The sequence below is a fragment of the Artemia franciscana genome, chromosome 13 (assembly GCF_032884065.1).
Source record: "Artemia franciscana chromosome 13, ASM3288406v1, whole genome shotgun sequence".
NCBI classification, from domain to species: Eukaryota; Metazoa; Arthropoda; class Branchiopoda; order Anostraca; family Artemiidae; genus Artemia; species Artemia franciscana.
The window spans coordinates 48264300-48282881 of record NC_088875.1 but is presented as its reverse complement, the minus strand read 5'-3'; the positions used below and the strand labels follow the sequence as shown (position 1 = coordinate 48282881).

General features: G+C 35.6%; 1 protein-coding gene across 1 annotated transcript in view; it reads left to right on the top strand.

Moving 5' to 3' along the window:
- Positions 1–18582, top strand: part of LOC136035029 (cell division control protein 6 homolog) — a 29454-nt gene that overhangs the window by 4244 nt on the left and 6628 nt on the right. The window contains exons 2-7 of the mRNA XM_065716621.1: positions 980–1242; positions 4998–5194; positions 7611–7777; positions 11623–11875; positions 15105–15282; positions 18304–18530. Coding sequence (XP_065572693.1) covers positions 981–1242; positions 4998–5194; positions 7611–7777; positions 11623–11875; positions 15105–15282; positions 18304–18530 — 1284 coding nt within the window. The 5' untranslated portion in view covers position 980. The remainder of the gene's footprint in view (positions 1–979; positions 1243–4997; positions 5195–7610; positions 7778–11622; positions 11876–15104; positions 15283–18303; positions 18531–18582) is intronic.

Below are 18582 nucleotides of genomic sequence, written 5' to 3'. Positions count from 1 at the left end.
TTCTTCTTTGAGACTGTCTCAGTGATAACCTTTTTATTGTGGGTTGATGTGCCAGGAAATAATTAACTGCACCAAATGTTCTGGTATTCTCTGATTTAATTTAGTCTAACTTTTTTAGTATGCATAATGATGCTTCTAAAAAGCCACTTTGGTCTTTATTCAAATATCTTATCTGTTCCTAGTATTTAAATCTTGTTGTGGTGACACAAAGTGTTTTGAATAGGGGTTGGGACTTCAGTCCATCATGCCCATTCTAAAACCAAAGAAAACAACAGATCTGTGAGGAAAGAGAAGAAGAAGTAGAACAATCAAACAAACATTGTATCTTTATACAACAAGGAGCCTTCAGAACAAGTCCTGAAAGAAAGAAATAATTTAAATAATAAAATATGGAATGAGTACAATATAATGAAGACACATGCAAAATTTAAACTAATATGTACAGTAGCACTGCATAAGTAAAGAGCAGAGTGGGTACAATGTATTTTTTTTTTTTGAACAAGGTACTTAGTATAAAAGGAGTTGTTGTAGAAACTTTGAAGGATCTCATTTGATTTGAAATTGAAAGGTCTGGTACCCTTTTTATTAGTTGAAAGTGATTAGGGGCAACTAACCCCCCTCACCTGCTCACCATTTCCCAAAACACGTCCAATCGAAATTTTTAGATAACCATTTTTTTCAACATAGTTCAAAGGTCTGGAAATCATGTCTTTAAGGATGACACCCCCCCCCCACTGCCCTCAGGGTATGGGTTGTAAGTTTTGCTGTGGGGGCATATAAAGGTATTTATATAAGGGCATTTAATGTAGCTCTTCTTTTCTTTGAAAAACTTATTTCATGAAATTTTTTTTTTTTAAATTAATAACATTCAATGAACAACTCCTCAACAAAAAGAAGCAACAGATTATGAATGTTATTTGTGCTCTGTTGATATTCCCATGACCTTCAGAAGAATAAACAATCATTATTTTAATTTTAGGATGGCCTCAGCATCTGTTCAACAGAGACTTACTTTTCCTGTCAGAAAATCATACCCCAGGAGTGTGAAAGCCAAGGAAAACATTAGCACTTGTGAAGTAAAAATATGTTCCTCTCCAAAAAGGAAGCTTTTTACTGAAGGTCATGTTGAATCATCACCTGAGAAGAGGAAAAAGGATGTGAATGCCAGTCCTTCAACTTTGCTCTCTGGATTAAAAGTAACAACCAAAAAATTAACTCCAGTGCAGTTATTTCCACCAAATGGTAAGTTTGTTTTTCCTTAAAAGGGGTCAGGAAGTTTAAGACCCTTAAACCAAATAAGGTCTATTGATTGATTCAGTTCATCTCATCTCATCATATTTGGCTATCAAGATAATCAGATTTTTTTGTAATATCCTAAGTGAGTTAAATTTCATTACCTCACCCATATAATTAGTTTGGGAACTGAATTTTTTCTATCAAAGTCTTCTGCTGTATTTTAGGGGCCCAAATAGGTACATTGTACAAATATCCCTCATTTAGTTAGAGAAGAAACATATATTTTTCACTTGTTACCTCTCCTCTGGAAATTTTTGTTGGTAAAATAATGCTTTCTCTTCATTCTGTCTCCAAAAACTATGTATTAATGTTTATGGGCAGCCTAAAACCCTTAAACTAAATAAGTGAAATTAATAGCTTCAGTTTGTTTCCTCCTGTCCTACTTGAATATCAAGACATTTAGTTTCTTTGTAATCAAAAGTAAAAAACAAAAAATTAATTCCCATGGAACAATTTCTGCCAAAAGATAAGTTCATTTTCCTTAAGAAGCATGTATGTAAAGGATTATGCAAAAGTTTAAGAGCTATGCTCCCTAAAAAAATTGTTAGCATTTTTGTAAGAAAATACATGCCAAAAACCTTGTTTTCTAACCCTTTTTCAAGTTGACTTACACTTGTCACTTATAATTAATTTCTTGGTATATTTACAACTATTGTGTTAATGAATGTGTATTTAGAGCAACTAATTCCTTTTAGTGAATTATTAACTCTCTAGACCATCTTTTTGTTTTTGTTTCCTTGTTTGCTACATATAGGTTGCTTGAACTCAGTTTTGTCCCTTAATAAGGTTGTGGTTGGTTTTCCCTTTTATATGGAATTTTCTATAGACAGAAATTTAGGGGTATTGCTTGGTAATAATCATATGTGTGCAAACTGGTCCAAGTTTCAGAAGGCTTTTCTAGAGCTGAGGTAGCAGAAAATATCAAACGAGCATGGAATTCCCATCTTATAAAAGTGAATTAAGGGCCTCCCAAAGAAAATTTTATACCAATAAGGATGGGAATTAAAGTTGGTATCTGAGAAAAACATGCAACGCCATCTAATGATATCTAGAAAATCATAAAGCAGTCTATGTCCTGTTTACCTGTTTACCAAGCACTTGGTATTTACCAAGTGACATATAGCAATCACAAATTCTGTCCGTCTGTTGGTCCTGGTTTTGCTAGTTTTGGGCACTTCTAGATAAGCTAGGACGATGAAATTTGGCAGGCGTATCAGGGACCAGACCAGATTTTATTAGAAATGGTCGTTTTCCCGATTCGACTATATGGGGGGGGGGGAGTGGAGGTATGGTTAATTTGGAAAAATTGGAAAAAATGAGGCATTTTTAACTTACGAACGGGTAATCGGATCTTAATTTAATTTGATATTTAGAAGGATATCGTGTCTCAGAGCTCTCATTTTAAATCCCGACCGAATATGGTGACAAATGGGGGAGTTGGAGGGGGAAACCTAAAATCTTGGAAAGAGCTTAGAGTGGAGGGATCGGGATGAAACCTGGTGGGAAAAATAAGCACAAGTCCTAGATACGTTATTGACACAACCGGACTGGATCTGCTCTCTTTGGGGGAGTTTAGGGGGGGGTATTGGAAAAAATGAGGTATTTGTAACTTACGAATGGGTGATCAAATCTTAATGAAATTTGATATTTAAATGGATCTTGTGCTTTAGAGCTCTTATTTTAAATCCCGACCAGATCCGGTGACATTGGCACAGTTGGAGGGGGGAAACAGAAAATCTTGGAAAACGTGAGAATTGAGGTATCTTTATCTTACGAATGGGTGATCAGATCTTAATGAAACTTGATATATAGAAAGATCTTATGTCTTACATGTTCCATCGTCAATTCGAATCGGATCCGGGGACATGGGGGTTTGAGGGGGTAAACATAAATCTTGGATACCGGAAATCTTGGAAAACGGTTAGAGTGGAGAGATGGGGATGAAACTTGATGGAAAAAATAAGAAAAAGTCTTAGATACATGATTGACATAATTAGAACGGATTCGCTCTCTTTGGGGGAGTTAATTCGGAGAAATTAGAAAAACTGAGGTATTTTTAACTTAAGAACAGGTGACCGGATCTTAATGAAATTTGATATTTAGAAGGAACTCATGTCTTAGAGCTCTTATTTTAAATCCCGGACAGATCTGGTGACAAGGGGGAAACTGGAAATCTGGGAAAACGCTTATAGTGGAGAGATCGGGACGAAACTTGGTAGGTAGAATAAGCAAATGTCGTAGATACGTGATTGACATAAATGGCCTGTACCCGCTCTCTTTGGGGGAGTTAGGGGGGGGGGGTGTCCAGTGCTTTGGCCAGTTTGGTGCTTCTGGACGTGCTAGGACGATGAAAACTGGTAGGCATGTCAGGGACCTGCACAAATTGACTTGACAAGGTCGTTTCCCTCAATTCGACCATCTTGGGGGCTGAAGGGAGAGGAAAAATTAGAAAAATGAGAGTCTTAACTTACGACCTGATGATCAGATCTTAATGAAATTTGATATTTAGAAGGACTTCGTGTCTCAGAGCTCTTATCTTAAATCCTGACCTGCATTAAGCCTTTGATTTTTCCTTTTAAATCAGTCTATTGATTCTTAGAATTTTGCTAGAGCTCATGCCATATGAGCTCTGGCTCTTCCGACCTCGTCGTAAGTGCCAAATGAGCTCTTAGCTCTTGTTTATTCTTTTTTTTTTCTCTGCTCTGGTTGCAAAGTTTTTAATTTGAAAAGATATTATCATAGACAGTCTTTATTGTTTAATTCACTTTTGTGAGACTGAACTTTCCATGGAATTAGTGGCTTTAGTATCTCTTGCAGGTCTATTTAAGCCTCAAAGATAATATCTTTATATATACCCAGAAAAAATAGTTATATTATAATTATTTTGTATTTCTTGCTTCCTCCGCTTCCTCCGTAAGTTATCACAAGTGTCCGCAAATTGGTTAATGTTGACATTCACTTGTGAATGTCAGAAAAATCTTTTTTACTCCTTGGATTTAGTCAGCGTTGCCAGTCATTTTTTTTTCAATTTAATGTAAGGTTTGATGATGACACATTAGGTTCGATTAGGTTAGGTTTGGCTATACAAGGTTTGTTTAGGTTAGCTTAAGTTAAGTTTTTAACCCATTTCTGATATTTAGAACCAATTTAACCTAACCTAATCCAACTTAACCTAATCTAAACTAACATGAACTAACCTAACTTTAACTTTTACCATCATAGGTTGCATAGGACTGAAAAAGCTGATTCGCAAAGCTAATTGAAAAGCTAATAACTAGATTTCGGATATTGACCGTACCTTTCTTTATGACATCCTCCCATCCCAGACGAGGACGATCTGCTTTCCGTTTAGCCCTAGACGGTTGGCTGAAAAGGACAATTTTCGGCAATCTGTCATCCTTCATCCGCAGAACCTGCCCTAGCCATCTCGACCTTTCATTCACTATAGGCCTAGAAAAGGGATTGAACCACATTTTTCTTACAGCCCACTATTTGAAATACGGTCAGTCAGCCGGGTACCCAGGACAATCCATAGGCAATTTCTCTGGAAAACATCTAGTAAATCCTCGTCCGCTTTTCAGAGCGTCCATGCTTCAGAGCCATATTTGATCACTGTCATCACTCTAATTTCTAATATTTTAATCTTGGTTTGGTTTGTTATTCATCTCTTTCTGAAACGTTCATCGTTTTTCTTTTTCTAGTAAACTCGTATAAATTAGCACGTCGAGCACTGCATTCAGGAATGCCTGAGAGGTTGCAGTGTCGAGAAAAAGAGGTATCTACGTTGAATGAATTTCTTCAGAAGACAATTAAGAAAAATAAACCAGGAAGTTTGTATATCTCAGGACCACCTGGAACAGGAAAAACTGCATCATTGACTAAAGTTCTTGAAAAAATAGTAAGTTTCTGAATTTTTGCTTCTTTGTCTTATACAAATTAGTAACTACAATTTCTAAGGCTATTTTTCTTTCCGCTTTGAAATAGAATGTTTATTCACTGTACAAACTGGAATTGACTTGGATATGTCATTAAAATAAATGAATTCAATAATACATGGAGCAGTAAGTAAGTTTTATAAGGAAAACTCTCCTAGACTTAAATTATACTGATGATTTAAGCATCCTGTATTAAAATGTTAGAAGAAGGAATACATTTTTGGAGGTTGTGAGGGTTCATAGTGCAAGAATAGGTTTGAAAAATAATGGTAAGAAAACTAGGTCGATTGAAGTATCTTGCAAAAAAAAAGTTGTCAAGAAGAACATCTTTTGTTTTGCAGATTCCAAAAACATGATGTTTTAGGAAGGGGGTCGCTATTTGAAATTTTGAGGGTAATCCTGGTATCCTTGAAGGTAGATAAGTACCCCCCCCCCCCAAATTGCATGTGAACATACTTTCCTTAGGAGGTATTAACATTGCAAAGACGATTAATTCTGAACATTGTTGTTGAGAAATTAACTTGTCAAACTGCAGCAGTCACCCTATGCAAGAAAAATTATAAAGAAAAAAAAATAAACTTGTTTTCAAAATAAACTGAAAAATAGAAAATAATCCGTTTTTCTCTAGAATCTGTTCAGATAAGTGAAAACAAGAAGCGAAAATGGATTGAATTTTACATGACATAGATATTAAATTGATCTAAGTTACAATCGAATAAATGAAAAAGTCGGTGAGTTAAGGAAAACGGGTTAGAACAATCAAATTAGGCAAAGCCCAAGCCGCTTTCCGTCCTTCGTAGATTCTTATAGATATTTATAGATTCTCAAGAAAAAAAATTATTTTCTGCTTTTTTTAGTTCATTTCGAAAATTGAATTTAAAAAAAACATATATATATATATGTTTGAATTATAATCGAATTTTGAATTAAAATCAAATAGTTGCGGGCGTCAAATCATGACTAATTGTAGAAAAAGCCAAGACAGATAGTCCAATTGAGTGAGAGGCAATTCTGGCATTAACCCTCCTTATTAGGGTTGTATAAGAACTATGTTAGTTCATTTGTTAATAGATATGTCTATCTATTATCCGTCCATGCACCATTCCTAGGGCAGTTGTACTAAGGCAGATAGTCATAGAACCTGTAGTTTTCCAAGTGTTTGGTTAAATCAAAATTTTAAAGTGTTTGGTTATAATCGAATTATGAATTAAAATGGAAAAGTTGCGGGCGCCAAGCCATGGCTAATGTTAGAAAAAGCCAAAACAGATAGTCGAATTGAGTGAGAGGCAATTCTGGCATTAACCCCCCTTATTAGGATTGTATAAAAACGATGTTAGTTCATTTGTTAATAGATATGTCTATGTATTATCCGTCCATGCGCCATTCCTAGAGCAGTAGAACTAAGGTCATAGAGCTAAGATTGTGATAGAACCTATAGTTTTCCAAGTGTTTGGTTAAATGGCACGGGTAAACGGCGGGAGTAAGTATATATATATATATATATATATATATATATATATATATATATATATATATATATATATATATATATATATATATATATATTATTTTGTATTTTTGATTTTCTCTAAGACAACGATTTGGCTTATCTAACATATGAACCTAAGTTACCACAGGCAAGTTTATTACCGCTGCACTATCAAGTCTTGTATAATAGTGTTTGTTTTATACTTCTTACTGTGTCCAATTGGCTGTTCATGCTGTTTTTTTTTTATACAAGGAGAGGAGGGTACAAGAGCGGGGTTTTCGATTTTGTATTATAGCGCCGTCACCAGAAGTGTATATACTGATAAAATTGAAAAGTAATACAATATTCGAAAGTCATGAAAAAATGGCTCACCAATTTAAATGATAAAATTACAAACTAATTGGCCACTTGAAGAATACGAGTTGATTAAAAAAAGAAATAATTGTGTTTTACTTGTAGGGCATTTTGTTCTATGGACAAAGCTAAATGGAAAAGGACTGACTTGAACTATAGGTGGATACCGACGTGGCCCTTAGGAAGGGGAAGAGATTCCTACCAATCTGATGGAGAGTCCTCTTCGTATGTGTTCCAAAAATCTGGTCTATGGGGGTTCTGAGCCCCATAAAGTTTGGTCTTAAAGGGGAAATGTTTTGGGTTACATTTTCTGTATTGAAATTTTTCAAGCAAAACCCAGAAATGTCACGTGGCCGCTGCATTGCAAAAAAAAAAAAAAAAAAAGTTTGTAATCATCAAATTTGTCATTTTATTCCACTGTTTTATGAATATCATGCTTTTTATTGGATCTGCAGACTCCATTTAAGATCTCCCTCCCCTGCTGTAAGAAGGCATAAACGTAGATACACACATTTAGCAATTTTTTTCTATTGCAGGATAATAAGGAGTGTGAACATGTGTGGATTAACTGCATGGCATTGAAATCCACGTCTGCTATTTACGAAGAAATCGGGCGAGGTTTTAATATCAAGTTCCCAAATACAGTTGAACGTGCTATGCAAACCTCATTAGAAGAATTGTTTACGTCGAAAGGGAAAATGCTGTAAGTCCTTTTTCGTCTTCATTTTTGCTCTTTTCTCTGTTGAGATTTAGGGGAATTGTAATAGGAGACAAATCCCGACAGTCGATCTAAGAATACCAATGCTAATACTACTAACAACTCATCGCAGCACCGAACCGCCTGAGGGCAACACAGCTACGGACGCTCATTCTCCATCCCAATCAATTCAAAGCCTCCCTCTTTACACCATTACAGGAAACTCCCATTTCCTGTAAATCTATATTTATGACATCCTTAGACGAGGACGACCTGCTTTCCGTTTGGTTTGACGAAAAGCACAATCTTTGGCAATCTGTCATCCTTCATCCGCAGAACGTGTCTTAGTCATCTCAACCTTTCTCTCATTATAGCCCTAGAAAGCGGGATTGAACCACATTTTTCGTATAGCCTACTCTTTGAAATACGGTCAGTCAGCCGGGTACCCAGAACAATCCGTAGTCAATTTCTGTGGAAAACATCTAGTAAATCTTCATCCGCTTTTCGGAGCGCCCATTTTTCAGAGCCATATTTGACCTCTGTCATCACTGTTCCTTCCAATATTCTAATCTTGGTTTGCAGACTTATCTTCATGTTCTTCCAAACTTTTTTTTTAACTGTGAAGAACCACCCTGAGTCTTGGTTATAAGGATAATTTGAATTACTACCTTAATTAGGGAATTTATAGGCTATAGAATTTAACGTTGTGCTGAATTTTGGTATATGTCTGAAATTCGTGTACTCAATACTCTAATGTTTATTAATTGTAAAAATTATAAATTTTCAAAGCTTCAAGTTTGTGTATTTTAGTAACCAAACTTACCAAAGTTCTTACCAAAGGTTAAAAAAAAACTTTTGAAAATTTACCAAAAAAACTTTTAAAATGAATATGAATATAATACAAAATACATAATACAAAATATAATACAAAAATATAATACATAATACAAAAGTATAATACAAAAATGAATATAAACAAGTTTCTAATGCGTTTTTAAAGTTTTCTACCCCCCCCCCCCTCGAAAAGTTTTTTAAAACACTTTTTAAAATTTTGGTTTCTTACCAAAGTTCAAGAAATTTGACGCTTTAGGAAATAATTCCAAGCTTTAGGAAGTAATTAAAGTTAACCTTTTTAAAGTCAATTCTTTGTTTATTTAAATACAAACCATCTTGAGTCATTAGGAGATGAGCATAATTTGAATTGTTGCCTAAATTAGTGAATTTGTGTGAAATTTGCAATTGTGCCAAGTTTTGCTATATCTCTGAAATCCATTTACTGATTTAAACTGTAAAAGAAAATTATTCTGGAAAAAGGTTGAATAGCAAATGACTTGAATCTAAAAAAAACGGAATTTGATATTAATAAATATATCAAAAGAATTTGGCTTATTATGCTGATTTTAAATATATAAGTTTCGTTAAGTTTAGTGTTACTCATCAAAGGCTACGAGTCTGAGAAAGTTTGTCTGACTTTCTTAATGAGTCTTTCTTAAGAATCTTAATGAGAATCATACCAACAGATTCAGCATATCAGAGAACCCTAATGTAGGGGTTTCCAGCTCCTATCTGTAAAAATGCGGAATTTTGTAATTTTTGCCAGAAGAAAGATCACAGATATGTGTTTATTTTTTTTTTTTTCTCAGGAGTAATTGTTTGAACCATTGGTCCTAGAAAATCGGGAGAGGGTTCGTTCGAACGGAAATTGAAATTTCTAGTTCCTTTTTAAGCGACTAAAAAATTGGAGAACAACTAGCCCCCCTCCCTTGCCGTTTTTTCTCTTAAACTCGTCTGGTCAAAATTTTGAGGTAGCAATTTTATTTAACATAGTTGAAAAACCGAACAACTGTGCCTTTGGAGATAACATGACCTTTAACAGCTCGTGGGGAAAGGTCTTTAAGCTATAAAGTTTGTCCATTGTGTACGTATAATGTTTTTTATTGGGAAGCGTGTGTACATTTTTCGGGTGGCGGGGGCGGAAGTGTTTTCCACGGGGAGAAACATCCTTAGGGAAGGAAGTTTCTGGGGGTTAAACTTTTCAGAGGAAATTTGACACTGGGGAAATTTGCCAAATTTACTATACGAAACTCCTTTTATTTGTCTTACTTTCTCTTTGCAGACTCAATTTTACGTGTGGAGATGTTAAGGGTAATTGTCATGAGGTAAATTTTTCTCGGAATTGAATTGTCTAGAGGATCTTTCCGGGAGGGGGAATTGTTTCGTGGAGATGGAGTTGGATTTTCCGGCAATATTTTAGAAACGATCTGAAATTAAATTTTAAAATATGTTTTTGCAGTGTAAAGTGAGGAGCCACATTAAAACTTAAAACGAACAGATATTATTACATATATGAGGGGGCTGCCTCCTCCTCAATACCTCGCTCTTTACGCTAAAGTTTTTTGTCCCAATTATTTGATAACGACTCCTGAAACACAAGTTTCGTTTAATTTGAACAATAAGAAGCGTTTTTAAAAGTACCAGAAAACTTTAACGTGAAGAGCGAGGTGTTGAGGAGGGGGCAACTCCCCTAATATACGCAATAATTTCTAATCGTTTTAAGTATTAATGTTGCTTCTCACTTTAAGTTGAAAAAAATTGTTTTTTGTTGTTGTTTTTTATTTATACCAAAGTTGTAAAATTGGAAATCAATAGAAAAAATACACTTTAAAAATAATAAGTTAATAAAATGAAAATGACTTAACAACTATTACAGCAAAAATAACAACTATATAAAACTAACTAGTATTAAACAACCGGTGTTGCAGGCCCAGTCGTAGGTAGGCCTCAGAGGTAAGTTTATGTAAATGATAATACAACACAGGAATATCATCATTAGTACTAAACCGAGCAATTATTTTTCTAATCTGATGAGAGTGTGGCAAATAAAGAAGAAGCTTATAATTTAAAATTATATTAATTTTGATATAAATTAAAACAATCATGAATTAAATTATTCAAGCGAACATCTTAAGGATATTCAAAAGCGAGCATGTAGAATTATTTTAGGAGCAAGGAGGCGTGCCCAAGGTTGCCACCTAATGCTACTCCTAGTAACTTATCATGAATTGAAGTGATTTTTTTTCTTGCCTGGTCATTTTATTTGGGCTAGAGATTTTTGGTGATGTCCGAAAAAGCTTAGTGATTTTATTTTATTAGCGATTTACTAGAATCGTAAGAATACCGCAAAATGACTTGTAAAGACGAAGATAATTTAAAAGGACACCTTTTCTACCGTGTACAGAATACAGGCAAATTTTTAATTTAGTGATTTTTCTGCTCATTTGGCGATTTTTTTTATCAATGTTTTAGTAATTTATTTTTGACATGCTGGCAACCCTGCGTGTGTAGACATGACCTGGCAATAAAGTCTTGCTTCAAATATCTATCGCCTGAAACCTATAGATTCAAGGTTTTCCCTGAATCTGTATCAGATTTATGACTACCAGAGAGTTTACCCGGTTCGGTTGGTCTTCAAAATCTAAGCCTGCCACCTGTTAACTTGAATGGAAAATACTTATCTTTATCTGTACCTTTGTGTTGAATTTTATTCTCGAGGTTGTTTTGAGGGTACGTTTACAATAACTGTATGTTTAATTGGCAATCCGATGCTAGGTTGTTTTTTATGGTACTATGGAGAATGAAGGATAAGTTTTAAGGTACAAAGGGGAAAGCCCAGACAACAAAATATAGCATAGTTGCAAAATGTAAAATGAAGTTTTGTGACAACACGCCTATTATAACAGCTATAGTTTGACAATCTTAGCATAGTCGGGTTTAAACTTGTTTCTTGTTTTAGATTTTGAAATGTATCGTTAAATTTTTTTCGTATGTATTTAAATCTGTATTTATTTTAGGTTGGTAATTCTTGACGAATTGGATCAGCTCTCTTCCAAATATCAGTCAACTCTCTACAGTCTTTTTGAATATCCTGCTCTGGAGGGATCTCGTTTGGTATTGGTCGGAATATCCAACGCGTTGGATTTAACCGATAGACTTTTACCAAGATTACAAGCCAAGCTAATGGCCAAGTCGAGGCCACAATTATTAAATTTTGCTCCCTATACCAAGCAACAATTAGTGACGATTATTAATGAGCGACTTTCAGAAGTAAGTAGGTTCAAGGCTATTAGGCGTCTTCTTCAAATCATAATATTGGATCGTGTGAGGGTATGCCCATAGATGATTTTCAGGGGAGAGGGACTCTAAAATCCATTCTATACCCAAGACTCTTATGGGAGGGGCATACCTCATTAAATAAACCTAAAAATATGAAAACCTAATTATGAAATTATGAAACCTAAAATTATGAAAACCAAACAATAAAAAAATTCTTCCTGGGATGGTGTAGAGGGAGGATTTGAATAGATGGAGGAGGAGCTGACGTAGCTGTATTGGCTTCAGGAGGCCTGGTGCTGCAGTGAGTTGTTAGCAATAATAGTAGTAATTTTCTTAGGGGGAGCACAACTCCCGCCTCCCTCCCTATCTGTCCGCTGTGCAGGTCTAATGGCAATAATGAAGTACTCTAGGCCACCTTTGCCTAGAGGTGCCAGAAGAGATTTAATTAATATTGTAAGAGTCGAAAGATGTTATTCATAGATTCGTACCGATCGTAACATCTGAGAAGGGGGGACTTCAGAATCTTTACAAGGGAAAGAGGGTGCCAAAACATGAAATACATACATTTAGTGCGCTAGCTTGCGTGTCATTGTCAAAATTTTCTATCATGGGAAGCAAAGCCCTCATTTTGAAGAGGGAAGAGGGGGACTACTCATCATTTTGTTCTTGAATGCCTCTAAATATTCTAAAAGAATTTTTTTTTTATTGCGCAGAACCATTTCAGGCTGTTTTTTTTGGGTCATAGCCTCCCACATTTTTCTCTCTTTTCAAGTAGTATTTCAGAGGTGACTTTGTTTCTCTATGGGTTTGTCTTGCCTTGCCAATTGTGTGTTTTTCTATAGGTATATATGTATTTCCAAAAAAGTCGTCGTGCCATAGGAAAAAAAAAGAACATAAACATAACAAAACCAACAAAAAAACATAAATAAATTAAAAAGAAAAACGTACTTATATATGAATCTTCACGAAATTATTTATAGAGAGATACATCTTTCGTGATGTATCAGCCCTTCATCAACATGCTTAGCCAGATTCCTTAATGTCATTTTACCTCGTGATCCTACAATCCCGTCCACCCACCTTCTATCTGTCAACACTAACGAAAAGCAATCATTTATCACATCCGCATATTCCTTAGGATTCCCCCCAAAATGAAAAATATCCTCATCATCTTTCCCGCACATCGGACAAGGGACTGGGACCCCTAAATTTGCTCTCTTCCCCCAATATCAATCGATCCTCCCCTTAAGTTCACAATGCATTTTATTTCTTCCCCTTTCAATCCTAACTTAAAATAAACTTCTTCCCCCACGTGTCCTTCGCCATACTATACAGACTCAGAGATCCCGAGGCCTCCTTCCGAGTCTGCCACTGCTGTATTCCCTGTCTCGTGTAACCTTTCTTTTACCTTATCAACCACTGTATCCGAAGTCCATCCCTTACATTCCAAAAATAAGAATATCCTACTTCATCTAAAACATTCTTAATTTCCTGTGGCCACCCTACCTCTATCTTATCCTCCTCTAAAATACGCTTCTTTCGCTAGCCTATAACTTCGTAAAATTTTTATCCAAAACTTCACCATTCTTATTCACCTATCCTTTCTTAGCCTACCAAGTCCCAAATCCCCCTCCAGTACAACACTGTGATTGCATTTATGGGCCCGAAGAACTCTCTTGAAATAATTCCTTTGCATTCTCTTCAACTCCTCACTTTTCTAAAACCCTACAGCTCACACCCGTAATTTACAACCGGGAGGAGTTTAGTACTAAATAAATATTTATGCATTGCTAAAACCCGAATCTTTCCAATCTCACTTTTTAATATTAAATTCACACACATATTTCTCTTTTGTACTCTTCAACCTCTTGCGCATACTTACCATTCCAAAAAAACTTACCCCTAAATACACGAATTCTTTTTTAATCACTATAAAATCACCTTAAATCTAAATTCATCTTATTTTCTTAATTTTTCACCTTTCCTAACAACTACAATTATATTTTTCTTCTAATTTAATTCTAATCTTTTCATATCTAAAAATTCCTCCATTGTGTTTAATAATGTTTGAATGTCTTTTGCCGATTGTGCTATAAGAGCAATATCATCAGCAAACAAAAGTGTGCTTATTTTTGGAGCACTTATCAGTACTTCCAGAGCGCTTTTCTCCTTGAGGAAATCAACTATATCATTAATGTACACGTTGAACAAAATCGGTGACTGTGGGCATCCCTGTTCTAAACCTATTCGCGTCAAAATTCTCCCGGATACCTTACCTAGTGTTCTAAAAACTAGGCCTGCGAACTATATATTCCTACAGTTAATCTAGCAAAACTTACACGCAGTCTTAACTCCAAAAGTCGCTTAAATAGCATGGCTCTTATCATATTTTCAAAAGCCCCTCTTACGTCCAGGAACGCTCCTTAAATCCTACCCCCTCTTTTCATGATTTCTTCTCTAACTATACTATGCAAAATGAAAACCTACTCTATTGTACACCCTTCTTTACCAAACCCTCTCTGTTCCTTTATTAATTTCCCTGTCTGTTTGCTTTGTCCGTAATTCGATTGCCAAAGTTTTATGGAAGCATTGAGGTGCGAGTCTCCGCCGAATTTTTCTTGACATAATTTGCCCAGGTTTTCTGCTTTCTAAGATTTGCCTCACTGGGGGGAGGGAGGGTTAAGATAAACGTAGAAGCTGAGCTCCTGACATCTCCATTCAGAATTGAGCATGGATGTTTTATTCAAATTGGTCACTAGATTAAGATTGGCCTTGTTTATATCAGTGTACATCAACCCGACATGGCAAATTTAAATGTCACAAGTTCCAAATATAAAGATTCAGAATGGACTTATCAAATGCCGCAAAAAAATATATTTAAATTAAACTATGGCACTGAGAATTATAATCAATATTTTATAGACTCTTGTGCGGTCAGTTCCCCCCCCCCCCCCGCACCTCCCCTTAAAAGGAATAATATAATAAATGAAAAATAACTGATGAGTGTAGTGATATTTCTCGAATAACTTGAGGCCTTAGGTACCGCTTCATTGAATTCGCACCCTTCAATGGAGTTTAGATAATAGTTTTTTTTTGTCTTCTTTCTGATGTCCATTGTTCGTCAGACTTGAAATGGGAACATAGGTGCGTTTACTATAAAATTGTAGACTATGCTGAAGAATATTTAAGTCTGGGTTTAATTTTTTTTCATATTTTTCAGGCCTGCACTGAAAGTAATGAGGTTGTGATTAAACCAGCCGCAGTGCAGCTACTTAGTGTTAAAATTGCGTCGGTTGCAGGTGATGCGCGAAAGGCGCTGGACATTGCTAGACGAGCAATAGATATTGCTGAAGGTGAAGCTAGAAAACAGACGACCCTTAGGGCGACATCTGACGATGGTAAGCATTAAAGGTTGGAGGAGGTGTCCAGAGTAATACTAAGGCTCCCTCTTTTGCACTATAAGTAAGGCAGCGTAAATAAATTTTGGCTTGTACGGTTATGTTCTATAAACTACCAAATCATCTCTAAGAGAAGAAAACCTCTCCTGGAAAACTCACTTGGACATTTACACGTTACTTTAGATCCCCGTTCTCAGTGCTAGATAGGGGGGCGGGGGCGGAACCTTCCGGTGTCATCGAAATCAATAAACTGGCTCAATCTTTAGAGCCGCACTCACAGATATCTTCCTTCGTAGAAGATGTTTCAATAATATAGGTCTATAGACATCCTATAAGAAGATCGTATCATATTCTCAAAACTTATAACCTAGGCAAGAAAATATAGGTACTTCAAAAGGATATGGAACTTTCTATTCGAGCTCCCTAAGTACAAAACATTAACTGATCAAAAATGGACAAGAAACTTAAATACACGACATACCGCCCAGGGGGTTCTAAACCTAGTAGTGACGGCGTTGGGTGTGCGCGCGACAGTGTCACCCAAATGAAGGGGCCGGTCCATCCCGTGACCCCTGTCTCGGACGGTTGAAAATTTCCTCTCTGGCTAGTGCGATGACTCGTAGCCAGTTTGTATTTTCGGACACTTAGCTAATTAGCGAGTCCTTCCCATGCGCCTAGTAATCTTAACCGAAGAGAAAATATTAAAAGGGGGCTAAAAGAAAGGAAGAAAAAAATGTATTAATAGCTAGTGCCTGGTTGAATCTTTTTTGCCCCTTTGGCGTCGTTAGATAGGGGAGATAAGTTTAAATTTAAGTTGGTAGTGGTATTTTTAGTGGCAGTGGTATTTCAAAACTGGAATTTCAGCTGTAGTGGTGCCACTTCTGGCAGTGGTAGATGGCCACTGAGTATTAAGTAATTAATACCTATTAATTATATTATAACTATATTATGATTTATATTTTATACATGTTAAATTATAAATGCGATATATAATTATACTAATAATGTTATATTATATATAACATTAGATTAATAAGATGGAATACTCCATGCTTAAATATTTAAGGAATTATTCAAATACTTAGTAATTACCCAGTGTTTAGTAATAACAATAGCTATTTTTAAAAGAATAATACAAGTTATATAACATCGGTTACAACGGTAAAAATGCCGTTGAATTTTGAATTTACGATTATTGCACTCTAATTTAGTTAATTATTCAGAATCATTTTTATTTCATAATTAGTTCAGAAATGCTGAACTTTTCCTAGAACTACAAATTTCCAGGTGAAATCAATTTTTTGTGAATTTCCGAATGAATTACTCTTTTTAAAATTCCAACGATGGAATCAGAATCTTGAGATAGATGGGAGAAACAGGGAACTAAGCTAGGCTTTGCCCTATTCTTCTTACTTTGCAATATGATAGCTACGTGGCACAAAGTGTGCAGACGACTTAACAATGATAGTACTACAGAAGCAGAACAAAATCCTAGACCTACAGGACATGGTAACGAGACTGGAGCGAGATTTTTCTGCGGAAAAACTCACCATAAATAGAACGAAATCAGAAATAATGAGGATTTCATTTTTAAAGCATACGATACTAGATTTACCTGAAGTGGGTATACCAATAGTTCAGAAAATGAGAACTCTGGGTGTTATTTTTGACGATAGATTGACATGGGACGACCATATAAATCGTTTTATATGCTTTTTTACTCTGGCAAAATTACGCCGGTTTAATCTAAGTAAAGATGTAATGCTTACTTACTACAAAACTCACATGAGACCAATTTTAGAATATGCCTGTCCAGTCTGGCATGCTGGTCTCACAAAAGACCAAACTAACAAACTTTAAGGAATACAAAAGTGTGCATTGCGAGTAATTTTGGGGGATACACTGTTACCTTATGAAGAATGTCTTGTTCTGTCACGTCTAACAACGCTTGAAACAAGGAGGCACGAACTTCTAATGGGCTTCGGACATGGCCTTTTCTCATCACAGAAGCATCGCGATATCTTACCACCGAATATTACACAAAACAAGCACGACACCAGGCACCGCAACAAGCCACAGCCATACAACCCCAGAGCAATACAGTTATGCAGGAAATCATTCCGACAATATTTCACCACTCATTTTAATGTATAATTTTATATATTTCTATTATTTGTTTTGATATTCCGCAATAAAGTATTTGTCATTGTCAAATAGCTTATCGATTCAAAATTACCAGAAAACAAATTTTGAGCTTGGCGTTTTCACAGACGTTATTGGCACGCTGTGGCGTATCTGCTACTAAAAATACGCATACAAAAGAGACGGTTAATGTAGACATTTATGTAAACCTTCATTGAACTAAGTTGATTCATTTGATACTTGATTTAATTATATACAGTGATATATAATTACGAATCGGCTATTATAGAGAAAGGTTGGTGAATCTTTGTGTAGGTGGAAGAGGGAAGCTATCCGAAGCCTTAAGAGGCCAAATTTTTACGCCTAAATTTTCTAACGCTCGTTGAGCTGTCAGATAAAATAGAAGGGGGCTGGGGGAGGAAATAACCATTCTTTCATTCCCAGTAACATTTTTCGACTAAGCCTGTAATATGGGGACCGCAGGGGGATAGATCTCCTCTTTTTGCAGTAAAACGTGTTTTGTGGAACAAAAAAGTTTTAATGTTGCTCTTTACTTATAATGAAATTAAACTTTTTTTTCTCTTTTAGAAGAAGTTTTCTGTTGGATGCTGTGTTTTTGCTATTGTGTCTAAATTCAGGTGTTATTTTAATGCACATGGTGATTTCAAAAATAGAATCCGATGTGACTTACCTCGAATAATTTCAGGCTGTTATTAAGGGCTATTGAGAATTGTAAAAATAAAGTATACAAATTTAATAGCAATTTATTTAACTATATATCTGACAAGATTTTGCCATTCTTCAACCTCGATTTAATCGGTTTAATATGCATGCCTTTTTATTTCCATGTGAAAAATGCAAACCTTGTTTTTTCTTTAGGTTCTAATCCGAACAGTCCACGCAAGAATAGACCTGGCGCACCAGTGAAGTGTGTTGACCCAGTATTGATTATGAAAGTCTTCAATCAAGTTTATGGGTCCTATGTGACCTCGGATCAGATATCTGGATCTAACGACGATGGTTTTCCCGTTCAGCAGAAACTTTTATTATGTGCACTTTTAGTTTTTACCAAATTTAGCAAGCAAAGAGAGCCAACTGTTGGAAAGGTGAGATTTGACTATTTATTCACAGGCGCATGCGCAGGATTCGTAGTGAAGG